The 27,332-nt window shown below is 43.6% G+C and overlaps 1 protein-coding gene across 3 annotated transcripts in view; it reads left to right on the top strand.

Annotated features, from left to right (window-relative positions):
• Positions 1–8,182: 8,182 nt before the first annotated feature.
• Positions 8,183–27,332, top strand: part of zyx (zyxin) — a 33,046-nt gene continuing 13,896 nt past the window's right edge. The window contains exons 1-3 of one of the 3 annotated variants that reach the window (XM_080737731.1): positions 8,183–8,334; positions 23,770–24,013; positions 24,724–25,013. In XM_080737731.1, the coding sequence (XP_080593857.1) occupies positions 23,782–24,013; positions 24,724–25,013 (522 nt within the window). In that variant the 5' untranslated portion in view covers positions 8,183–8,334; positions 23,770–23,781. Of the gene's footprint in view, positions 8,339–9,997; positions 10,015–23,769; positions 24,014–24,723; positions 25,014–27,332 lie in introns of those variants that run through there. The other 2 variants (XM_080737732.1, XM_080737733.1) reach the window with 2 other exon arrangements.

Here is a 27,332-nt window from a genome sequence, read left to right as displayed (position 1 = left end):
TAACACTCCTTACATAGCTGACTTAAAAGAAAATCTCCTGTAATGATTTCACATCAAACCATTCATGATGTCTCATTCATACCGGTTGGTGCCTTTATTTGCTAACTGGAAGTGATGAGACAAAAAAAATTATAATAGCAAGAACTGTAACACGATAAAATGTAAGCTGATAAATGAATAATCTGTGTGGGGTTCTCTCGACCGGTTGGATAAAATTGGTTTCCTGACCTGAAAATTGAATTTTAGTCTTTATAGGCTACCAAAGAGTTGGAAAGAGACAGGGAGACGTGTGTGCTGTTCCTGAACAAACACTCTATATGATTGCTATCAGAATATAGAGATTTAACTTTGTTCTTTATTTATATTTTGTACAAAACATGAAATAAATACTGCCTTTAAATGTAATGGTGGAATGTCAGTATAGAGTAGGCCTATGCTATGTTTAGTTAAGCCTCTGATGTGGGCTGTAGTAATTGATTCACAACATATGATGCAGGCTATTCATTCAGACTGCAGGAACAATGATGATGTTGATTTATTTTTCATGTTTGGCAATTATTAGCCTTCAACAGAATCTGTGAGGTTCTAGGGCTAGGCTCTTTATACAGTATATTTAAATACATGCACGGTATGAAGATCTAAACTGACTGATTATGTAAAATAATAATTCTCTATATTCTTAGTTTCACTACAGCCTATTCACTGGAATAAAATACTAAATTGTATTGCCAACACAATATATAAATAGCTTGTATCCAGCTGGTTTGGGATCTTCCAGTCTGTGACAAAGAGTTATTTAATGCTAATTAAATGAAATTATCATTGTGTCAGCCAGCGGGAGATGGATATACTGCACTGTATGTGGGCTCGCTGGCAGGCTGCATGTGGGCTGGCTTCCATTCTACACTGCAAGTTTGACTTATGTTTCTCTGTTGATTTGCATTTGTGCCTGGGTGGTGTGTCTGAGAGAGTTTGTACACTCCAGTTATTGCAAGGCAAAGCCATGCATGCGTATACTGTATGAGGGGTTCCCAGCTCTCCTCTATTATTTACAAAATGCTCGATTCCTTCCTCTCTTGCCTTACATTTCACCACTTTCTCCATCTTCTCAGTCTCTCCCCCTCCTCGTCTAGACCACCTCTAATGGGCTGGTGTTTATTATTCACCCACTGTGCCTCTGTGCTTATCTCTATTCGTGTCACTTCATCTGTCCCTTTATCTTCACACTATAGACTGTCAGTCTGTCTGTGAGACATGACGTTGCCCAGGGTATCCCCACAGATGCACACTTTTTTTTACCCCATTGTTAACCTGGGAGTTTGCTACCTCTCTCTGGGGAATCGTCTTACCCATGGCACTGTCTGGTCCAGGTCTGGCCGAGCTAGAGGAACTTGTGCTAGACTGACACCTGCTGGCAACGATGTGGTATCGCGTCTGGCAGTGGCATTTGATGGAATGCCAGTTGGCATCAAAGGGAATTTTCCCCTCAATCTGCTGTGTGAGGAGAGAATGCTCTGTCAAAGTATGCAGGTGCTCATCCAAGCCTCCAGTGACTGCTTGGTATTTCAGCTCGATGACTTAATGATTTCTGTGAAAACAAATATTTCACCGTATTTGTTTTGGTCGTGGGCACAGCTGGCTGCATGCGTGCGTGCGTGCGTGCGTGCGTGTGTGTGTGTACACACACGTGTACTTCTACACGTGCTGTGGTTGTGTGTGTGTGTGTGTGTGTGTGTGTGTGTGTGTGTGTGTGTGTGTGTGTGTGTATGTGTGTGTGTGTGTGTGTGTGTGTGTGTGTGTGTGTGTGTGTGCGCGTGTGTGCCTGTGTGGCTGTGGGTGTCCATTTAATGAGGCAATTAATTTGCAATGGTCATTGCTTAGTTGCTCATTATGCCAGGGAAAGATATTGACAGCGAGCAAGAGAGAAAGAGAGAGAGAGACAGGCACACAGTGAGAGACAGACACAGAGCTGACAGAAAGATGCAGACAGCCAGAGAGAGACAGTGTGTGTGTGTGTGTGTGTGTGTGTGTGTGTGTGTGTGTGTGTGTGTGTGTGTGTGTGTGTGTGTGTGTGTGTGTGTGTGTGTGTGTGTGTGTGTGTGTGTGTGTGTGTGTGTGTGTGTGTGTGTGGTGGGGGTGGGGGGGCTCATGAATGATCCTGCAGGATATTAACTGTGCAACGAGGAGATATGAGCAAGTACTGACTCATAGACTCCTGTGAGGATGGGAGGAAGAGAAGAGAGGTAGGAGGGGAGTATGGGGTATGGATTATGGATGAGATCATAATGAGAGTATCGAAAGGTAGATTGGGGGGAAAAAGGTGTGTAAAAAGATAGAGATCAAGAGGGGAACTGAGAGAGAGACACTTCAGAGAGGGGGTGTAAGAGAGTGGGCTGCTGGAAAGAGAGAGGGGGAGAGAGAGAGAAAGACAGACAGACAGACAGACAGACAGATCGAGAGCGAGACAGAGAGACGTAGCTTAAGGGAGGGGAAAGGAACCGCTCATTCCAGGGTTTGGCAGGATTCCAGGCTGTCTGGCACTGATTCTGATGGCCTCCTGTTATTTCAGCCTCACCTCCAGACTTGGCTGTTGGGCCCCACAGCTGCCCCTTTAACTGCCTGATCACAACTCTGTACACACACAGCTCAACCCATCATGGCACCAACTGCATGGCCTCAGCATGTATTTATTTATTTTTAGAGGTCAAGACAACTACAGCACATATCACTGATTTCATTCTATCTCCCCACTCCCTCCTTTGACTGAAGAAGAGAAGCCTACTAACACTCAGGCTCTTTATGTCACCAACAATAACGACAAAATAAAGGCTACGTTCCGCGCAAGTGTGTCCGGCCTCCCCTGAGAGGTGGGGGCACACCTTTTCTCAGCCCAGAGCCAGTTTTTTTCTGTGGAAGGCTATGTGTGGAAATTTGACATTCTTTTACCCTAGTAGTGGATGTTGGGGGGCGCCTGGAAACATTCCACAGGGGGACAATAGGCCATCAAAGGACCCCAGAGGACATTCCCTTGCAGTTCATGTACCTAAATCTATAACAGCAACAGGTTACACAGCCAGAGCAACACCCTGGCAGACTGTCACTGTACTGGTTAGTTCTCAACTGGTTTCCCACCAGGACCTGATTTTCTTTAGTGTTGACTATGAAGTCAGGAGGACTGTCTGACACATACAACCTTCCTACCAGTAAGACGCCTAAGGGCGAAAAGCAACCTCGCCACCTGTCTTGGCCATATATGGATTTTGTTAGTGTGGTTCTCCTAACAGGGCATCATCTGGGATACAATCCCTTTTATGCCCATATATGGAGATCCCTAGCAGAATCCCTTTTATGCCCATATATGGAGATCCCTGCTCTGACTCTGAGTATCTGACATCACTGTGATGTCACAGTGATGTGTCAGGGGAACCAGTGTCAGGCATTACCCGTCCGGGCATACAGACACGGACAAGCTGTGACGGTAGCTGTGACGATAATTGCCTTTATTGCGACCGTAGGTCGCATTTACTATCAAAACCTGCACAAACTGTGAGTGAGTCCGTCAGTCAGTCTGTCTGTCACACCTCACACGTCACACTTTTTCCCTGCTTATATCTCCGCAACCGTTGCCCCGATCCATGCCAAATTTTGCACACACGTTCCTTGGCTGCCAAACTACAACCTCCAAGGACCCCCGGAGCTCCAGGGACCCCCAGGTCCCTGGGGGACCCCCAGATGTAAAAAATGACCAAATGCGCAAACATGACCAAATGACCACCCCAACGGGGCTGCTCACGGGGAATTCCCGGGGACCACCGACTCCTGGTGCTCCAGAACGGATGCAAAAGTGGTGGCGCCCCCAGTGGAGGACCCCCTACACTGCAGCTCACATAAAATGCCGTAACTCCGGCTAGGAGCGACCGGGACAGCCGGGGCCGGTACCTATTCGTCCGCCTTGCCGGCGCGGAGACCCCACCCCTCATTTCTCACATGGCCCTCTTCTAGCGCCACCATGAGGCCGATTCTTGCAAAACACATTTTTGGACACTGCTCCTACAATTTTCGCCCTAAAATCACGCAAATCGGTACACAGTATGTCTACACTCATCCCATCAACATGAATCTGTCCCATATCGCGCCACCTCCAGGCCGATTTTTAAAAACACATTTTTGGACACTGCTCCTACAGATTTTGCCCTAAAATCACGAAAATCACTACACAGTATGTCTACACTCATGTCATCAACATGGATCAGGAAGATTTTGGCAAAACACATTTTTGCCCTATTTGTGGACATAAGTGACCTACGGTCGCTTATCTCCCGATTAGGGAGCCTTACTGGTTTATCATATTGTCAAAACCTCCACCAGCTGTGAGTCCGTCCGTCAGTCTGTCTCTAACACCTCACATGTCACACTTTTGCCCTGCTCATATCTTTGCAACCGTTGCCCCCATCCATGCCAAATTTTGCACACACACTCCTTACCTGCCAAACTACAACCTCCAACGACCCCCGGAGCTCCAGGGACCCCCAGGTCCCTGGGGGACCCCCAGGTGTAAAAAATGACCAAATGTGCAAAAATGACCAAATGACCACCCCAACGGGGCTGCTCACGGGGAATTCCCGGGGACCACCGACTCCTGGTGCTCCAGAACGGATGCAAAAGTGGTGACGCCCCCAGTGGAGGACCCCCTCCACTGCAGCTCACATAAAATGCCGTAACTCGGGCTAGGAGTGTCCGGGAGAGCCGGGGCCGGTACCTATTCGTCCGCCAAGGCGGCGCGGAGACCCCACTCCTCATTTCTCACATGGCCCTCTTCTAGCGCCACCATGAGGCCCATTCTTGCAAAACACATTTTTGGACACTGCTCCTACAATTTTTGCCCTAAAATCACGCAAATCGGTACACAGTATGTCTACACTCATTTCATCAACTTGGATCTGTCCCATATTGCGCCACCTTCAGGCCGATTTTAAAAAACACATTTTTGGACACTGCTCCTACACATTTTGCCCTAAAATCACGAAAATCACTACACAGTATGTCTACACTCATGTCATCAACATGGATCAGGAAGATTTTGGAAAAACTAATTTTTGCCCTATTTGTGGAGATAAGCGACCAACGGTCGCTTATCTCCCGATTAGGGAGTCTTACTGGTCTATTATGGACCCTGTCAGTGCACTCGGTGGCCACCATCTGATTCTGGGGTAAAAGACAGGGCAACAAAACTATTGTAAATGTTGCAAATTCAACTAATGGAAACATACTATGATATCTGCCATTTTCATTATGCGACCGAAGGTCGCATTTACCCTGAAAAACCTTGTCGCTTGAGTGACCTTCTGTAATCCTTCTGTACAGGAAGTGATGTCAGCGAGTTGTGACATCACTTCCTGTACGGGGCGGCTACACAAGACTAAGAAAGACAAACTCCCCCCAGAATGACAACAACTAGAATCGTCAGAGAAACGCTGTGGTTGGCCAGATGGTCAAGAATTGGCGCGACCTCGCCAAGACTCCTGTGAGGATGGGAGGGCGAGGTCGAATGTCACCTTGAGGTCGCATGTCACCCTCAGGTGTCTTACTAGTTACACATTGTAATCATGTTGGGAGCGTGTCGCTATTTCTACAATCTTTTCGACAACCAAACCTAACCTTAACCCTAACCTCCGTGGGGTAAGTAGCGATACGTGCCGACGTTCCGTTGTCGAAATGATGTGCGTTCGAAAAAGCGAGATTTCCCCATCATGTTTGCAAAACAACTATAGGGGAGGGAGACCACTGTATAATGCAAAAATGCCTTCAAACAGCTATTTTACAACCTTTTGTTTAGGCCACAAAAAAAAAGAAACCTATATATATATATATATATATGCCTACTAACTCAGTATTCATAATTACGTGCTTTCAAAATACTAAGCATTCAAAAGTACAAATTACAAGTACTGCTGTAATATGTTGCGTTGGGAGTTTTTAGACCAGCTTTTTTCACAATGTTTGACTTCACACCACAGGTCCCTTCATAGACATGTGATGTTGTCCAAAGTACAATATTTGTCTTTGAAATGGAGTGGAGTCAAAGTCATAAGCTAACATAGCTCTTATTGAGCAAGCAATCAGTGACTCATAACTTCAATATATATAACCTTGATGTCTTTAGCTTTCATGCCAGCAATGGTTTTATAAGAATAAGAACCGGAATTGACCCTGACAAGGGACACACTTTGTTCGTTTTTTTTAACACTCAATCTCTCTGCCAAAAATAGCCAATGCGACGCATTGTGAGCTTGTAGATGGGGACTATTTTTGGCTAATGTTCCCCCCAGAATATGGATGCTTGGGTTCAAGTGGTTGACATAATATACAAAACCTGTGCATACAGTAAGACTTTCTGGGTGTCCCTATTTTTCTTGCGTTGCTTATTTGAATTTCAGGTAGTTGCTATTCTAAACAGGCATCTTGTTTTTCAAATTGTGGCATGTGGAAGGAAATTCATACTGTAATAAGTTAACAGAAAGCCCCCATGTAGTTTAAACAAGCTGAATGAAATGCAACCAGCTGCTCGTCTTACCACCAACCTTTGAGGTCATCTGATTTGTAACTCAATAACAATTACAATGACTTGTCGTTTTGTCAGGCCATATGATATACACACCAGGTGCACGGTACACACAATACACCTTGAAAGTGTGATTAGACCAGAAGGTGCGGCCCAAACGAGTGTTCCCAGAGGGTGTCAACACGTGTATGTGTGTGTGTGTGTGTGTGTGTGTGTGTGTGTGTGTGTCACACAAAGGGAAGTTGTGTCATAGAGGTGAGCAGATGTGCAGGATGGGCGGTGTCATTGTCCTCGCTAGGTCAAGCCAGCTTGAGTCATATCAAACTGTATGCTAAGTTTTAATATGAACAGCTGGGGGGGTTTGAGATTAGACATACAATGATGCGCCTGGAGAGAGTAGCCTAGTGGTTAGACTGTCTCTGCTATGAGGTACACTCAGCCAAGAATCGACAAAGCCTTCCCTCCGGTGTCACCGTCATGCAGTATCCCTCGCAACATTCCAGCTGTCAATCTCAACAAGGGACAAATATTTATTTTACAAAGGAAACGAGGCATAAAATTATGTGGCTTAGCGGTGATGTAGTAGTGGTTGGGACTCCTCGTTGCTGGAGTGGACCAAACATGTACGGTCAGTACCCCTGCTGGCCTGAGCTTGAATTCCAGTTGGTTGAATCATGTTGTCAAGCCCCCTCTAAGCTTTCCTATTGTCTGTCTGGATAAAGCAAAAACTATGTAGAAAAACCAAACAAACATACAAGAAAAACTAAAAAACAGTAAGTGTGAAAATGACCAATTTCTTTCTCCCGAAATTGAACATAATGTCCAACATTTGCCTCTGGATGTTCAGTGCGTCAGTGCCAAAGAAGTAATGATCAGGCATTTCACTGGCAACTCATGCACGGTGATGCTTTTAACATCTGGTCTTCAATATGGCTTGTTGGGGCAAGTGAAACAAAATGCCTAAACCTGCTTTGAAGGGAAATGTTTCTCTCTCTCCCTTTCTCTCTGCTTCAGAACCATTTGAAAGTAAATAGAGCAATTAACACAGACAACTTTTTTCCAGCAGTCAGCACTGTTGTTACAGTGTTCTCTACCACTGAGCGGTGGTCTCTCTTTCTCTCTTTTGCTCCTAGCCTGGACCAACTTTAAGTGTCTGTATCTAATCAAGCCTCCAGCCCCATTATCTCTCCCTCTCCCCCTCCCTCTCTTTTCTTCATTCCCTCGCTCTGACCTTACAAGGAAAGGCAGCAGGGTTGATGTCATAGAATGAAGAATGTTGCAAGAATTCGGCAGAGAGTGAGACAGAAAGAAAGAGAGGAGGAGGAGGGGGAAAAGAGAGGAGGAGTGGTCTGGCGGCTGGATGGTCTGGGAACGCACACACACACACACACACACACACACACACACACACACACACACACACATGCGTGTGAGGGGTGGGCAGAGAGAGAGATAGAGAGAGAGAGAGAGAGGGAGAGAGACAGAAGGGGAGAAAGAGGGGAAGAGAAAGAGAGAGGGTGGTGTTTACATTGTAATACACACGTCCTGATCGAAAGTCAAACGAGAAGGAACTTGTTTGGAAGAATGGTGTCACTCCTTTTCCAGAGAGAGAGGGGCAGGGGGAGGGTCTAACAGCTGCAGAGGAACTGAAAGGGGGAGAAGGAAAAGAGAAGTTACTATTATAGACAACTCTGACTCAAATTTGGACCAGGAGAAAAGGAGATACGAGAAGGGAGAACTCAGCAAAGGTTCACATTGGAGCATTCACACAAGTAGGTAATGATTTTATTAAATGCTAGATGTATTTTTAAGGAGAGCAGACTATAAAAGACGCTTGCTTTGCCTATAAGGCAGACTGTCATGTAGGTTACCTAATACCTAATAAACTAAACTGTTTTGACAGCACAGTTATGATAGATGTATATATGTTTTAACTGACACAGAGTGGAATAAGTCATAATATGATAGCATATCTAGAATTATCATGATGACAGTCTACTTGTATTGCAACCTTTTACATGGAAATAATTACTCTAGACCTGTCAGAGTGTGTGATATAAGTGGGTGGTGGCCTGCCTTTTGCCTGACAGAGATTGACTATGGACGAAAATGCTGAGAAAATGGACAAAGCGTCCTAGTACATAATGCTTTACAACAGAAGATGGATAGTGGCGATAACAGAGCTCAGTACTATAGCCAGGACTATGCGGAAGTGCCAGCCGGAAGTCCCAAAGCTGTGAGCAGAACAGACAGGGATCTGTCAAATCCAGAGTACTGCTGAGCACTGTTACAATTAGATTACCCACCTGATCTGCCCTTTAAGAATAACCACAGGGATCAGATTAGGCTACATATGTTTTCCCAGAGAGTAGAATGAGAGAGAGAGAGAGATAGACAGAGAGAGAGAGAATAGAGTGAATGTGTGCTGTAGATACATAGATAGATACTGTAGCCTACCTTTATTATCCCAAGGGGGAAAGTGGCGGCACAGCAGTTAAGGTTACAAAGTTACAGAGGAAGTATGAAAAAGAAAAAAGTACTGGTGTGTGTGTGTGTGTGTGTGTGTGTGTGTGTGTGTGTGTGTGTGTGTGTGTGTGTGTGTGTGTGTGTGAGTGTGTGTGTGTGTGTGTGTGTGTGTGTGTGTGTGTGTGTGTGTGTGTGTGTGTGTGTGTGTGTCTCACACAGTCTGTTAAAACAAGAGTAGGCTTATACACACACTCCTATGGTTTATGCATAGGCCTATGATCCAGCAGCACACATGCAACACTGCCTGTAACAGTTGGAGACTGGAGTTGATGAGTTGTTGAATTGTATAACATTTGATTTGACATTTTTGTTGCTAATTATAGGTCTAGAGATTCACCAAACGGTAAATGAAAAAATACAAATCAAGCATCTGGTTTGAAAGAAGCACAAATTCAATCACTGACGGAATCACAGTGGACTGACACTCATTTCATGTGTGTGTGTGTGTGTGTGTGTGTGTGTGTGTGTGTGTGTGTGTGTGTGTGTCTGTCAAATTGTCAATACATTTGACTTAATTGGATTTTCTTGAATGACGGTGCCAAGCAAACTTCATCAGTCAGTGGTGTCATAATAAATATGCGTCATCTAGCAGAAATGTTTCACACTCACCATGGGGGCAGGAGGATAACTTCGGCTTTCCTGCCCTTGAAGTGCAAAACGGCATCGTTGTGTACTTGTGTTGAACTTTACTTGTCATAAACTTCGCCCAAGTACAAATGTCGAAAAAGGGTTGTCTAGGTTTTGACGTGTCAAAGCAATTAATTTAAGGCACCTCGTGTGATGTCAGGGTTGCGTTGCCTCAATGGAATTTCCGCGTGTCTATGACGTCACTGACGTGTCCTTGGTATGCTGCTCATCCTACCTACCCCCGCCCCACCACACACACACACACACACACACACACTGGTGGCTGCTCAAGCTCGCAGGTGAGTAAACTTGTGAGCCGCTTCTCTTCGCATCACGACAATAATCTTATTTTACTGACTGAAACCATAGAGATGACAGTCAGCTGGTACTGCGCTGTGTTAAATCTGTACTTTTATGAGCCCAACTACTCACCGTTTAGCTAGTTACTGTGTGCAGCGTTAGCCTTGTTTTTCAGCCGGCTAACGTTAGCCAATGTTGTGAAATATCTCCATCTCCATCGTCATAATGTGTATCTTTTCGTGTTGTTATTTGTCCTACTTTATGTTGCTGTATGTTCCCTCGGTTACTGGCAGTTACTGTCGCCAGTTGTTATCAGCTGTCAGTGAGTGTACTGGACTGCTGTTGACCACTAGTGTGTAAACCATGTCACTGTCTGTGGCATGTTACCTGTTACCTGTGACATGCCAAGGTGTATGTGGGCCAGCTAGCCGCAAATTGCAACACTAGATTTTTTTTAATAATCGGATGAATCTAGGGTTGCAATACCTCCCATAGGGATACAATGCATCAAAACAGTTTTTTGCTATCTGATTGTATTAAACGACTTCAAACTCACCAATATTGTGTCTCTATGGAAAGCTTGGAATTTACTCTTGCTATCTGTAAAGTGTTTGTATCTGAAAAATCCACCATAGAATTGTTATGATTTATTTTCTGTCAAGAAATCCGAGCAGACATGGTTGAACTTCGGAAGCGCTCGTCTTCTATAACGCCATGTCCCGCTGCATCCTGCATAATGTGACATTTAGAACCAGGTGGTCACAGGAACGTTGAGGGATTTTACACGAGCGCTTCCAAACTCCAGGACTTAGACAAAATTATCACCTGAACCAAATTTCTTGGATAGAAAGTAGCTTCTAACATGTCTACTGTGGATTTTTCTGAAACAAACACTTTGCAGATAGCAAGAGTAAATTCCAAGCTTTCCATAGAGCCGCAATATTGGTGAGTTTGATGTCGTTTAACACAATCAGATAGCAAAAAAAACGTTTTGATGCATTGGCTGCCTATGGGAGGTATTGCAACCCTAGATTCATCCGATTATAAAAAAAATCTAGTGTTGCAATTTGCGGCTAGTGGGCCAGCATATGATTTCTCATTCAATGCCCAGGACATTGAATTTTTTTTATTATAATATAATACCAGAAGTTCTGCCATTATTGGCTATAAAGAGTAGTATTTGGTGTAGCCGTGTAGGGAAGGAGAGGTATGTGTTCTAGGTGCAGTTGAACTGACCAGGAAATTGAACCCTATATCAGTGCTTCTCAAACTTTCAAATTTCAGGGTCTCCCCTTAACTCTGACAGGGTACAAATGGAACCAAATGGACCCGTTGGGGTTCATTTGGTTCATTTGGTTCATTTGGTTGTAAGGGTCAATTTAGACCCCCCTAAAGGATCCCACATAGTCACTGGAATCCACTTTGAGAACCACTGCCTTATATGATATAAATATAGATAACACCAAAGGTTTTGTCATTTAAGTATTACTGACGTGGGGAGAGGTTATAGTTTCTGTTGGTTGGTGTCCTATAGTGTTGCACTTGAATTGAGGAATGAATGAATGATGACTTGCACCCTATATAAGGAAGGACATGATGGAGGAAGCATGTGTGTTGCGCCTTCTCTCTTTGGACTGGCAATAATGAGTAATGTTGTGTGATTGTGTGAGGATTTAGGCCCAGGCTTAAAAGCATTGAATGTTGCAATGGTTGTCTACCAGTCAGACATACCGTATATGCCATTTAAAATGTACTGCATTAACTCAAATCCTGTGCAAATCCTGTGATTGTAAGCAGTAGGCAGACTGTTGCGTAATGTATTTCCGATTTTTCTTCCTCCAGTTTAATACTTGTGGGGGTCTGGCTAGCGTGGTGGGGGAGTCTCAACCAATACCATAATGACCTGTGTTTAAGAATAACTTGTAGGGAGACGGCTGGGGCGAGCGTTAGTTTGGGGTTTGGGTGGTGTCTCTTCGTCGTGTGAGAAGGCTGAGGTTATGTTTCTCCTCTTCTTTGCTGACGCCTCAGTAAATTGGAGATTGCGGGTGAAGTTCTTTTGATTGGATGTTGGCTGCCCATTATGACTGGGGTGACAGAAAGGTCTCCCTAATTGTAGACTCCATAAGTCAAGCTATTTCAGTGCAACTCTTTCTTTCCCTCACCATTTAGTACTCTCAAGCTAGACTATCTCTTCCACAGTCTTCAAATGCAGTTTCAGTTTAAGCATTTAGCAAATGCTACAGAGTCTGATTTCAGCTGGTAAAATTTCAGAACTGGAAGCTGTCATCTGCTCTATAGACTAGAAACTTAGGGTATTTAACCAATCGTGCTGCTGTATTCACAAAAATATTTTGTAAAGTATCTTTGAAATATGTTTCTATGAAGCAGCTAGCTAGCTAGGCTTCAACTAATTTTGGTTTTCGATATGACTTATTTACACGACTGCACGGGCGAAACGGAACCTGGCAGGACTTTCACTTTATCTTCTGTTCATTTTCCACAGCTTCTGAAACCACAGACTACACGTCTGTGTTGTTCAGCGCCTTCTCGTCACCAGTCATTCAATGTTTTACTGTATCATGTAACTATATCTATTTGTCTTTGACTTTCCTGTCACTTTTCTTTAGCTCACACTGACTGCACTTGGTCATAATGAACAGGCAAGCAGTTCAATGGGTTGGTGTGGGCGGGGGGGGGGGGGGGGGTCTGACAGGGGGTCTGTAATTGTCACGCTACTGTACTGCACTGTAGCAATATTGCAAACGAATGTTGGCCATTTGTTCACATCAGTGTACCTGCTGTTGGTAGTGGGAGAGCTCAATGAATGGCCAGTGACCTGTAAGATTGGACTCAATTACGCCGCTTGTCCCTCATGAGTAAGCCCCGGCCCAGACAGACTGACACGCTTTTCCCTGAATGTGGGTGTGCCATTTAAATCTCAACAATGGAGTTGGATCAACAATGGGCCAGTCACTGATAAAAATGAATGACCCTGCCAAGGCAGGAGTTACTGGAAGTACTGGAAGTCAGAAAAATGCTGTTTGTCTGCAGTCTGAACAACAATGGCACATGGTGTTGTCTGTGCTGTTTAATATGGAATTGGTTCATTCATTTAATCCATATGGTCAAATAAAGGTCACCAAGCTGGTTTTAACACCAGACTGGCCTGCTTTGGCACATGCAGTAAACACATTAATTTTGACTTGGGCTTTTATCGTTGTAATCTTTTAGAAAATATATATTATCATCAGTTTATTCGTATTTTATGGGACATTATTATTTGTAAAAAGGAGAAAGAAAAATAGTACTTTACGTTATTTTGGGGAAAACCTCTTACTGCTGTTTGAAGTAGAAAGGAATACAGCACAGTTTCATATTAAGATGGTGCCATGTTGGGCAGACCATGTGAGAATGCATTCGGTAGATCAACTAATTAGGTCCATCACACAGACATCACAGCAGTAAAATCAGGTCAATTATAATTAGATACGCCAAAGAGGCAGTTTTTGTTCCATTAAGTATCCTAGCTGTCCTTAATTCAGAGTGCATTAGGCCACAGCTTAATGGATATTTTGCACCTTTGCTGCATGTGGGTTTCTGTCAAGAAAGACTTGGGTGTTTGTGTGAAACCAGAAATAGACCAAACAGCCACACATAATAAAAGCATGTATTACAGCACTTTGAGGTAGTCTCCAAGTTTCCATGAACAAATAGCATACAGCTTATGGGAACTTGGTGGATATGCAGGGGTTGACACTAACGGTTGCCCGACTGCTGGTGGCAAGTAAATAAATCTGGGCAAGTGGAGTTTGCTTTCAGGTTGCCTGACAGGCTTGTGCATTCGGTCTTCATTAAATATTGTCTATTCATGAAGGACAATGCTACCTTTTTATACCAGCATGCACTCATTCCGTTTCACCACTCTGCAGTTATCGATTGGATTTAACATTGATTTGTTCTACAAGAGTAAGGATTTACTTAGTTTTCGGGCAAGTGGGCATGACCTTTGGGCAAGTAGAACATGACCTGTACTTGCCCGACGGGCAAGTGCCCCTGAGACCTTACTAGTTTCAACCCTATATGTCTTCTGATGTCTGTCATCCACTGTTAATTGTTTATGATTGGACTATCTGTGCACACAAATTGCACCTTGCATTTTGCACCATTAGCTAGCTTCACTTACTACTACTAATAATGCTAGACTTACGGAATTCAATAATGAATGTTGTCAAATGGTCAGTTAGGACTATTATTGAAACATCAATTACAGGTAAATTGATCCATAATAGTGCCGTGTTAATTCCCAGGCACATTGCGAGACCTACGAGCCCACAGAGATTCCGTAATCATGTGGCCTCTTCAAGTAGCCTTCCAGTTCTCTTGGGTATACAAACTGTCCAAACATGTGGAAGTCATAACACAGTTAATAAGCTCTGGCGTATTATTTACAGTACATTATTTATACAGGGGGGCCCCAGTCCTGTAAACTACACCATACCATCCACTGTCGTGGCCATAAAGGCTGGACTGATGAAACGCAGTCATGACCGTGAAAGCAATTGGAGGGGTATAGGTGGAGGTGAGGATGATGAGTTAGAAAGACATACTGAGATGTAGGCTGAGACTGCGATGCTTGCTGGACTGAAATACCATAAGTCAAAACCCTTATCATGTAATCTACACTTCATTGTACCGTATGTACCGTATGTTCAGTGTGTTCAGTGCCGAAAAATGTACATTTTCAAATAACAAAACTTGACGTGTCATAGTGTTTGGTGGTCAGAACCTCAGAGGAAACATCCATGGCAGCAATGGAATACAAAATGAGGAAGAATAATGGGGGGATGTGCATTGCACTGTGCTGGGTGATTCAGCCTGTTTGTGCATATACTGCGGAGGCACAGAGCGTGTTGTGACAACGCTGGTTTGATTTCCAACTCATGACTTTTATTGCACGTCATCTCTCATCCCGCTCCGTCTGCCCACACGTTCCTGGTGTCAAATAAAGCAGAAATGCACAAGTCAAGTCAACCCCCCACCATTATCAAAAAAAGCTACACATAGGCAACAGGGCGGTGTCAACAGGATGAAAAATGAGGAAGAGGAAAGGAGGAACGATATAATGAAAGAGAGGCAGAGAGAAGCCAGGTGATGTCATTGCAATGGAGTGTGCCAAAATCTGTTCCTCAGCAGCGTTCTCTCATCTCTGGGATCAGGTTTCATATGGTTTTGCAGGGTGCAGAGGGGGAGTGGGGGGGGGGGGGGGTTCGGGTACTGGGGGTGGTCGTCACGTAGGGCTGATCTCATCGTGTTAAATCCCCAGGACTATATCAAGAAGCAGATGGAATCGAACGGACCTCAAGTTCTCATTGCCACTCCTGAATAATTGAAAAGAATTTTTGCATGTCATTTCTCGGCAGTGATCCCCCAAGGTAGCTCTCAACCGTTCCTTATAATTAAGGGGTTGCAAGCATGTGCTGTAATGAATAGGCTGTATGCGAGATCAAAGCTGTTGCCCACTCTTGTCAAAGTACAGATTCTCAAATGAAAGCCATTAGGCTATATTGATGAAAGTCTGCCTGGTAATGCCCCGTGCAGAGCAGTCTGCTGTCTGCTGATATTCAGTGATGTGAACCTGATTAAAAGCAGCAGGTTTATCTTGGCTGTATGAAGGAAAGTCTCTTTTTGAATGAAGAGTCTGGGCAGACTTGAGTTGATTAAGCCTGTTTCTCATTTATTAGGTTAAATCCAGGACACTTGAGTAGCAGGCATCGCTGGCCTTCTTTTATTTATTTTTCTGCATCCAGACAGAAAGACAGCGTAGAATTGGTGAGGGATTATCATGTAACATAGGGGAGATAATTGACCATGGTAAGCCAGGAGGCAGTACACTTAGCTTTGTGTACACTGACTGTACAGGGACCTCAAGTACTCTGCTATTATATAGTTTGTAGCTCTTTTTGTTGTTACCTGTGCCATAACCTCAACTTGGCAAATCTGCTTCTTGTTATACTACAGGCAGCTGGGTAAATTCACTTCTCTCTGTTAGACCCGGACCATCCTTTGCCAGTATTTTGTTTCAGCAATTTTGTAAATTATTTAAATCCACTAGGGAAACACAGCTAAAGGTGCTGCCAGTTTGTGGCTTTTGGTAACTGCACTTAGGAGGGGGCACTGGGGTGTGAACCGGAATTTATTTTCGTTCTCAGCCTGGTTTCTGCTTAGTGCTGAAACGTGCAGTTTAAATGATAACATGTAATGGCAAGCTCCAGCAAGATTGTAGCTTCGTTTTAAAGAAAAGTGATGTGACTATCTTCTGTTGAAGATAAGCTGAAGTCATATCAGCAGCAGTAGATCACACATACTTTTAACTTGCTGCAGTTCTTTGTCTTGTCAGAACTCGAAAACGTGACTCTGCCTTACAGCCAAAAGGAGACATGAACCCCTCAGCTGATTGTTTCAGGCCAGTGGCTCACTTCTCAGATGGTTTCATATTGTCAGGGAAATAGATTTTGTGTTGAGCATCAAGTCAGGAATCAAATATAAGTAACACAGTAGACCTTTGTTAAGTAACACAGTATTCCATGACACTGTTAGAACATGACATGTCTTGCTTTTGTGCTCACAACACTGTTCTTAGACTTGCATCATAATTAAAAGGCTATATGGGAGTCAGGCTCCACTTGCTATACCAAATGTGAGCTATTTGGGTGTAACAAGGAAAAAAGTGGTCTTCCAAATCATGAGCCCTTATGGCAAACAGATGCATTTAAGGTTCTAAGAACACTCAGCAGCAACTGTTTAAGGCGACAGAGTTTAGACTGCCCCCCAGCCCCCACATACACACACATTCAAGGACCAGACTAGGTAGTGTGACCATCTTCTTGCAATGGGTTCACACCCATCTTCGAACTTGGCCTATAATATGACCTTCACTGACACCTCTGTCTACACTTTTGTGACTGCATGGTTGTGGTGAAACAATCTGTCCACACACAGTCATAATACACACCACAACCATGGACTCTAAAGAAGAAAGCAATACCAGCCATAATGTTATGGCTGGTAGACAAAGTGTTGTAATGAGTTTGGGTGGACATCTTTTTTTCTTTTCTTTTTTGCATGACATACTGTACATATAATGAAATACATAGGACCACAATGGATAGCAAGTCCCCAGGACACTTTTGTGTTATCCTTTTTGAGCATGACTTTTGTTACTGTACATTTTGCAGTTTACATTTTCGTCTAATAAATTATTCAACCAATCAATCAAAAACATCTGTATCTTCCCCCAAACCAAATCAGGGGGCGTGAGACCGTGAAAGGCAATCTAACAGATAAACAGCATGTCCACATGTTGATGCAACACACTAGACTACACATTTGCATTATTATTGATCTGACTGAAAGCCTGGCCGCAGTGGTTCCCGAAGCGTTCCCAGTGGCCAGTTTGATCCCGGGCTCTCCCAGAGTTGGTGTCGAAGAGTCCTTGAACAAGACTCTGAACCCCTAGTTGCTCCCGGTGAGAAGGTTGCTGCCTTGCATGGTTTCCTCCGCCATCGGTGTTTGAATGTGTGCATGAATGAATGTGTGAATGTAATGCACAATTTCTGTAAAGCGCCTTTGATATTTACATTTACCTGTCGTTCTTTTTTACAAACATCTCATGTAGGGTGCTGAATATACTGATAGGACCGGTGATGCTTACAAAGAGAATATCTTAAGTTGTGATAGTGGTCCACCAGCAACAGAGTACATCATATTTTAATGGCTGAGAGCTAAAGTAAAGGACAAAGGCGAGTAACAATGCATTTGATTGCGGTCGTCACCCAGGGGCCAGGGCCAGTTGCCCTGGCCTTCTGGGAAACTTTGTTTTCCGACTGTGGAATCTGAGATAGCGATGGCGAGGTCATCATGTGTTTAATATGGTGATTTATCTCTGGAATCTTTGAGCGCCAACATGGAATGCCAGTGTATTTTTTTTTACATAGCCTGAGGTTGGCCTCCAAATCCACCGGCATCCAAAGTTAACATCTGCCGTGTGTGTGTGTGTGTGTGTGTGTGTGTGTGTGTGTGTGTGTGTGTGTGTGTGTGTGTGTGTGTGTGTGTGTGTGTGTGTGTGTGTGTGTGTGTGTGTGTGTGTGTGTGTGTGTGTGTGTGTGTGTGTGTGTGTGTGCTTGCGCGTGTTAATATGATTTTCTTTCACTGCAATTGCATTAGAACTAGAGTTTTTTTTACCGCTATTGCACCAGATATATCCAATGCCTAAACCACAACTTTGAAAGACACTGAATAAGACTGTCTTTTAATTACTCGTACTAAGCTTGCTAAGAATGTTTTCTGGATGTGTCACTGCCACAAAGAGACATGACGTTACACTTCATGTCATTTTAACTCATATGCTGCCAAAAAAATACCCCTTTGTACCCACTTCTCTGCCATGCCCGTAGAACCCGTAAATGTAATAAAAATTAATAAAAAAAAATTTTTTATCGAAGCGGAACTAAAATTCCGGAACTAATGTTCCGTGATCATCGTTTCTACACGGACACATTATTGAGCGGACCAGTTTAACATTGAGCCCTAAACCGGAAGCGGGTGGTCCGTCCTCTATTTTGGCCCGTTAGCTTACTGTGTGAACTCCGCGGCTTACAGATGGAGAACGGATTGATCAATTTTCAAAATTTCAACGGATTTGAGAAGCTGATGGAATACGCGAACACACGATGCATAGCAGTGTCCGATCGCGCACGATGGGAATTGGATGAGCGCCCGCGTTAACAGGTAGGAGAAGCCAGCAGTGAAAGACATAGAGAAATCTGCGGGATTTACGGGCGAAAACTACGAATGAGTTAATGGCAGCACTTTGACATTTCTCAGACTGGTTGAAGTCTATGTTTTGGCATATTTGGGTTGGGGGAACGGGGTGCCTCTTCAAATGGGAGCTGTTCGACTCAACACTGTACTTTGTAATGTAATGGGTTGCTTTTGAACTCTATACAGTTGGCTGATTAAAGGGGAATCCCATCCGTAATACACATCTGGACTTTGTGTTTTCCCTATGCCGGCTTAGAGTTTTGGTTGTAATGGTTTGTTTTTATTTGAATTCATAAAAAGCCCAAGTCATTCTGCTTCATTATTTCAAAGCTATGGGTTATTCTCAGTGAGAAGCCATTAAATGGCATTAATAGTCAATCCATTATTTCTCTGAGCTATGTTTAACTTGACAAGAAATGATGGCTAAGTTATATTATTACCATATTATTATTACAAGTACAGTAACGGCAGGGGAAGCAGCCAAGAACATAGGAAAAAATCACACCCGTGTGAAGTGTGTGTGTGTGTGTGTGTGTGTGTGTGTGTGTGTGTGTGTATGTGTGGATCATGTGTACCGATTTTTGTGACATTTGAAGAAAATATGTAGGAAAAGGAGCAAAAAGTGTGTTTTGGAGAAAATTCAAGATGGCGGAAAATCTATCATGGCGCAAATGGGCGTGGCCTATATGGGGAGATGCGTCATGACCCAAGGATTCCAGGGAAAAAATATTTTTAATTTTCCGACCTACGGTTCAAGAGTTACAGGCCAAAACGTAAAGTGGGGTGTTATGGCGCCACCATGCGGCCAAATGACACAATTATTTTTTATTTAATCCTTGAAATCATTATGAACCTCCTCTCCAAGTCTTGAAACTCTAGCCCCTATGGTTTGCGAGAGACAAATAATTGAATGTGAGTTTTTGCAATTCCCATTATAAGTCAATGGGGAAAATTAATTCACTAATAAATTAATATCAATTAAACTATTGAACCTTTCTCTTAGCAAGTTACTAGCCCACGATTCCCGAGTAAGCCGGTCGATTTGACATATGGCGCGAGTGTGTGGTGGCAAAACTGTGGGACTAGTAGCGTGCCGAAGTTTAGGAAGTTCAGGCTACATACAGACACACACACACACAGACAGACAGACACACAGACAGACCCACACGGCCACGTATAGGGAGCCTGTGCTTCACACAGCTCCAAAAATCACACCTGTGTGTGTGTGTGTGTGTGTGTGTGTGTGTGTGTGTGTGTGTGTGTGTGTGTGTGTGTGTGTGTGTGTGTGTGTGTGTGTGTGTGTGTGTGTGTGTGTGTGTGTGTGTGTGTGTGTGTGTGTGTGTGTGTGTGTGTGTGTGTGTGTGTGTGTGTGTGTGTGGATCATGTGTACCGATTTTTGTGACATTTGAAGAAAATATGTAGGAAAAGGAGCAAAAAGAGAAAATTCAAGATGGCGGAAAATCTATCATGGCGCAAATGGGCGTGGCCTTTTGGGGATTTGTTGAATATCCCACCCGTGACTTGTGGTTAAAATTTGGTGTTGACTGGATGTTTCGTTTCTGATTTATGGCTACTTCTTACAAAACGGGCTCCTCCCGCTAACTTTGGAACCCTGTTACGGAAGAACGGTATGGACTATCGAAATATCCTTTGAATATGTTTATCGCATGAGTCCATAGATCATGTGTACCGATTTTTGTGACATTTGGAGAAAATATGTAGGAAAAGGAGCAAAAAGTGTGTTTTGAAGAAAATTCAAAATGGCGGAAAATCTATCCTGACGCAAATGGGCGTGGCCTATATGGGGAGATGCGTCATGACCCAAGGAATCCAGGGAAAAAATAATTTTAATTTTCCGACCTACGGTTCAAGAGTTATAAGCTAAAACGTAAAGTGAGCTGTTATAGCGCCACCATGAGGCCGAATGATGTAATTATTTTTCAGTTAATCCTTGCCTGCATTATGAACCTCCTCTCCAAGTTTTGAAACTGTAGCCCCAATGGTTTGTGAGGGAAAAATAATTCAATGTGAGTTTTTGTGATTCCCATTATAAGTCAATGGGGAAAATTAATTCACTAATAAATTAATATCAATTAAACTATTGAACCTTTCTCTTAGCAAGTTACTAGCCCACGATTCCTGAGTAAGCCGGTCGATTTGACATATGGCGCGAGTGTGTGGTGGCAAAACTGTGGGACTAGTAGCGTGCCGAAGTTTAGGAAGTTCAGGCTACATACGGACACACACACACACACAGACAGACAGACCCACACAGCCACGTATAGGGAGCCTGTGTTTCACACAGCTCCAAAAATCTGGGCTATCCGTGTGCAAAAGTTGGAGTCTGTGTAGAACCAATCGTGTGCTGTGAGACCCCAGACATGCTTACTCGGTTACTCGTTATGTGAAAGTCCTATGACGTCTATGGCGTCTGACATCATACATACAATGCCTTTTATGCCCATATATGGAGATCCCTGTCTGTAGAACCAACCGTGTGCTGTGACTGTGAGACCCCAGTTATGCGTCTGTGCGTGTCAAATGTCAATATCTGTCTCTCAGTCCTTGTCCCCTTTTATGGGCATATTGGTTGGATCGGCGGTTCTACTGAAAAATGCTGTTTTGTACAACTGTACATCAAGGGATCTCCATATATGGCCATGCAAGGGACAAGGACGGAATGTGATGTCACAATGTGATGTCACGGATATCCAGAGTTTGCTCTTTCATGAGGTGATGTCACAACGATGTGATGTCACAATGTCAACAATGTGACAACAGCTATAGACTATTGACATTGAGGCTTTACAGAAGGACGTGATGTGACAGTTTTCATAGTTAAATTATGCGACCTATGGTCGCAATAACATAATTGCATTATAATATATATTATATGTTATATAAATGTAAATAGTACATTTATATAGTGCTTTTATCCAAAGCATACATAGATTGGGGGAATGTAATGCACATTCACACACACATTCATGCTCCGATGGCGGAGGAAACCTTGCAAGGCACCAACCTGCCTATCGTGAGCAATTATGGGTTCAGCGTGTCTCAAGGACAATTCACTAGTTTGCAAATCCCGCCCCATTCTGCCCTGTTACTATGATGGGACATTTGACCCTGGGCAGATTGTTTTTATAGTGGCAGTGAATGGGATTTTTTTATGTTTTCATAGCCTCATTACAGCTATATAAAGTACCAAAGGAAAAACATCTAGGTGATATTAATAAAATCACACCCGTGTGAAGTGGAGCTGTGTGTGTGTGTGTGTGTGTGTGTGCGTGTGTGTGTGTGTGTGTGTGTGTGTGTGTGTGTGTGTGTGTGTGTGTGTGTGTGTGTGGATCATGTGTACCGATTTTTGTGACATTTGAAGAAAATATGTAGGAAAAGGAGCAAAAAGTGTGTTTTGGAGAAAATTCAAGATGGCGGAAAATCTATCATGGCGCAAATGGGCGTGGCCTATATGGGGAGATGCGTCATGACCCAAGGAATCCAGGGAAAAAATATTTTTAATTTTCCGACCTACGGTTCAAGAGTTACAGGCCAAAACGTAAAGTGGGGTGTGATGGCGCCACCATGCGGCCAAATGACACAATTATTTTTTATTTAATCCTTGAAATCATTATGAACCTCCTCCAAGTCTTGAAACTCTAGCCCCTATGGTTTGCGAGAGACAAATAATTGAATGTGAGTTTTTGCAATTCCCATTATAATTCAATGGGGAAAATTAATTCACTAATAAATTAATATCAATTAAACTATAGAACCTTTCTCTTAGAAAAGTAATAGCCCACGATTCCCGAGTAAGCCGGTCGATTTGACATATGGCACGAGTGTGTGGTGGCAAAACTGTGGGACTAGTGGCGTGCCGAAGTTTAGGAAGTTCAGGCTACATACACACAGACACACACACACACAGACACACACACACACAGACCCACACGGCCACGTATAGGGAGCCTGTGCTTCACACAGCTCCAAAAAGGGAAGACAAAGGTACAGTAGTTACATTGCAAAGCAGGGGGTTTCCCTGAAAATATATGTTTTAATTTGTTTAATCCCAGTGGGACAGAATCACTATTGCAGATTCTTTTATAGTGGAAGTGGATGGGATTTCTTTTTCCTTCATAGCCTCATTACAGCTATATAAAGTACCAAAAAAACACATCTACGTGATATTAATAAAAAGGGAAGAAAAAGGTACAGTAATTACATAGCAAAACAGTAATTTCCCCCCGAAAATATATGTTTTAATTAGTTTAATCCTCTGGATCAGAGAGAGTATAGAAATAGAAAAAGAAAGCGCATTGCATCTTGGGTAGGAAGAGGACAGGCTGATTATAGTTCTCCTCACATAATAGGCTGGCTTTTCGTAATTCTGCCCATTTAAATTATATGTACCCAATCGTGACTCTTAGACCATTGATAAGGTCCATGTGAACTAGTTTGTTGAAGCTTATTCGTTATGATGAGCGAGATCGCTTGCCGTCGCTATCACCTCCCGCGGCCGTACCGGGCGAACTCCGTGTCGCGCAGTGCGGACAGTTCTTGAAAGCCACATTCAATATTCTCCACTGCACAAACTCCACCCCCGATAGCAAAAAGTGAATGTTTTTTTCTGGTTGGCCAGTCAGGGAGTCTCAGGGACCAATCAGAAGGCTGACAAACGGTGAATTCGACACTAACTCTGGGGGATACCAGGATCGAACTGGGATATTGGGATCGATCCCAAGGATATTTATTTTATTTTTTCACTTCTACACCAAATCTCATTGCAGAAATTAACCAATCTACAAGCTCACAACTCACCGCAATTTGACTCACCGTGAGCTTGCCGAATGTTCGCCTCAGAAAGGAACGCAAGGGTTCAAGTCTAATAACGTAGGCGAACTGTTGACCATTGTATTATTTTGGTCTGTCCTCAGCTAAAAAACAAGATGGAGGACTCCAATGGCGCCAAGCCTTTCATGGTGACGTCCTCCTTGAACTTCAAAGTCACCACTCCCTCCTTCTACAACCAGCCAAAGAAGTTTGCCTCTGTGACTCCGCCACGGCCCAAGAGCATGACTCCTCCCGACGCCCCATCACCGACGCCAGTCAGCTCAGTCGGCACAGGCGTGATTGGTCGGGTCGGAGAGATGCCTCCACCTCCCCCCTCACTCTGTGAAGGTATCCATGCTACTCTTTTGTTATTATGCAAATCTTATATTACATATTGTTTTTTTCCCTTCCAAACCCTACCTACCCAGTTAGTGTCTGTAGATCTGTATGATGGCTCCCAAAAGCAAACTGTAGTAAATAAATATGATGATAAATGATATGGGCCTGGCTAGGTTTTAGTTTCCTTATCAGCAAAAATACAACGGCTAAAATACTACTAAATGTTTGACATTGCAGTTGTATTTTTGGTGGGACAGGCTGTTCCTGCTCTCAGCTCATTTGGGAGCATATAGTAGGCATACAGTACACACATACAGTAGTAGTCACTAGGGTGCATAGTCAGCAAATGGAGTAGACTGTTGTGTAACAGGACCAATCAGGATAAACCACCTTACTTTTCTTGTTGACTTTTTTTTCTTTCAGTTTTTGGTTCTCAGATGATTTTGTGACAAATGTACAAAAGATTGTAGTCCTCCACTCCCTCTAATGGGACAGTTGCTTTGCTGCAAGTAGCACAATAATATATACAGTATATTCACAGCAAATATTAATAGAAGGCGATGCACGATAAATTAACACAATGAAATGTCTCATATGAATGACCGTCAGTCAGACTACGGACGGACGGAGAAAGCACGAGAGTGCAAACGACCTTGAAAATAACTTTGTGCCAAATTGCCACAGCTTGTAACCAATCAAACCTCCCCGTTTTCTGCCAGACTTCCCGCCCCCTCCTCCTCCTCCGCTGGATGACGAGCTGCCAGCCCCTCCCCCTGAATGCCAAATCACGCCCCCCGCCCTCGACGCCCCTCCTCCCGCCTTCCCTGCCCCGCCTCCGGTGGCCGATGACCTGCCCCTGCCCGCCCCTCCCGAGGACATTGCCTGTCTGCCCGCCGCCCCCTCCCCCCCACCGCCTCCTCCCCCTCCTCCTCCTCCCCCACCCACTTCCGCCGCCACCGCCTTCGGTGGCGCCGTGCCCAGCGCTGCCGCCGTTGGCAACAACACACAGGTGAGTCGGAGATATCTGCAACGCCACAAGGTGGTTCACCGCTCTCGTCTGTCTTGTGTCTGCATGTTGCTTCTGCCGACCCTGCACTTTTTGATGCCAACATTATCATCAGCATCATTTCAATTTGGGGACAAGTTGAGGGCACTGTCACACACACACATCCCCTGTGACTCACCAGAGGAGTTTGCAGGAACTGCTGCTTTGTTGAGATATAGCAGGCTGGCCGTAGGACAGCTGAGAGGGAGACAGCGGAGCGGAGGCACACAGGGGCGTCACAAGGGGGGGGGGGGGGGGGGGGGGGGGAGTGGGACTGAGTTACTAGGGCCCAAGTTGGAGGGGCCTTAATTATTTTATACTTTAGCTATTGAAAAATAGCAGATCTACAAGCTCACTACAAGCTGCGAGCTTGTAGAACTGCTATTTTATTTAAAGTCGTGAAAATGTGTGCAAATCTTAGAAAATATGTATTTTTTTAAGCGTACTTTTTTTTGCTTCTGGGGGGTCCCTGGAACTGGGGGTCCATGGGGAAATACATGGGGGTCCTTCACATGAAAAGGTTTGAGCACCACTGACATTTATAGAATCGGGTCAAAAATATTTTGCACAACTTGCACAACTTTTCACGATTTCTCAAAAATAGCAGATCTACAAGCTCGCAGCGCGGCACAGTGAGCTTGTATATTTGCTATTTTTCAATAGTTAAAGCACAAAAATAATGCGTAATGATGCGTTCCCAGTCTAAATGGCTTAAACCCCCTCCCCCTATGAAGAACATTCATGGGGGGCCCGCAGTAAATCCTTGTACCCTGGGCCCAGAATTTGGTGCGACACCCCTGGAGGCACAGAAGGGTGAGGTTCTTGTGGGATTTGATCCTAGGCCAGCGGGGGAATATCTGCGGGAGCCAGAGACCAGGGTCAACCACTATGCCGTCATCTGGCCACTAACGGTTGTTTTCACACATTTCAGAATCGGCTTGAGAGCGTCTTACAATTTGGCATGCACAGTTTATGGGACTTGATATAGGAGGAAATGTCGCCATGTTAATGACAGAATATTACACATCCATGCCATGAATGTTTTTTAGACTTCCTACATTGTACAGTGTTTATGGTAAAGAAACAGTACTGCAGTGCCAAAGATTAAATCTGTAGACTATTCATGTTAATGGGAGTGAAACTCATAACAGGCATTCTTGGCAGTGGATAAAACTTGCGATTTAAGTGTTGCATTAATTTAATTTGACTTGGAGTTGGAATGAAAATGCATAGGGCCATGGAACTCATTTGGGCCTTTTCATAAAAGGGAAGGAAAAATGTAAGCTGCTATGTGGTTTCTGATTATTGGAAATGGGAACTTATTTGAACTTTTTGTGTAACAAAAAACATACTGGTACTCTTTATCAATGCCACACTAATAATTACAATAATTCAAAGACTATCTCAAGTGGGACATTGGTTGCAACTGGCATAATGCCTGATTATACTGGAAAGGAAACATCAGATCTATGCTATTTTCAGTATGCGACACCTTAGCTTAGCACAACTAAGTATAAATCACCCTTAAACTGCACACACATCCATCAAAGCGGCACACTCAGTTCTGCAGTAGGACAGGACCAACCCTTTGAACATGGACCAGAATTCTTTTGGACAAGAGCCTGTTTAAATTTCAGAAGGGCATTATACTGTTGGTAGAACTGTAAACAGTCGTGCATTCAAGGCAAACTGGTGTGTGAAGGTGTCCTCAATGTAGATTTACTGTTTGTCACTTAGGACTGTTCTGTTATAGCTACAATGATAATACCAATTATGCTTGGCGTTACAATCATGACTATTATTCTTGATGAATTTAGAGAACATTACACGCTTGCAATGTTCCAGTAAGATACACCACTATTCTCTATGACTATTAATTGTTGAATCAGAAATTAGGAACAAAGGATTTCTTGATCCCATTACACATGCAGCTGTAACTGCATATGTAACTGGAAATGTAAAAAATGTAAAAACGTAGCTTATATTTTGGACCTGCTCTGAAATAATGTTATTTTTGTCGCCAAAGCATGATTCAGGTTTAGTCTCACCAGCTGTCATCCTCCATCCCCTGCACCTTTGTACTCATATGGCATCTGCTTCCTTTCATCCTGAAAGCTAAAGTCACAGAACACAACCACTGTATGTGTATGTGTTCAGTATATTATCGCTTTTGGGCAGAAACCTGTTATCTATGTTTTATTTTTTCTTAAATTAATGCATAAACTATTTTACTTTATACTTCGTCGTATGACAGATTTGAACGATTTCTAAACATGTTAGAAA

Source organism: Nannobrachium achirus, assembly GCF_963921795.1.
Source record: "Nannobrachium achirus genome assembly, chromosome: 2".
Taxonomy (NCBI): domain Eukaryota; kingdom Metazoa; phylum Chordata; class Actinopteri; order Myctophiformes; family Myctophidae; genus Nannobrachium; species Nannobrachium achirus.
The sequence above is the reverse complement of the archived record's forward strand: the minus strand, read 5'-3'. Positions and strand labels throughout refer to the sequence as shown.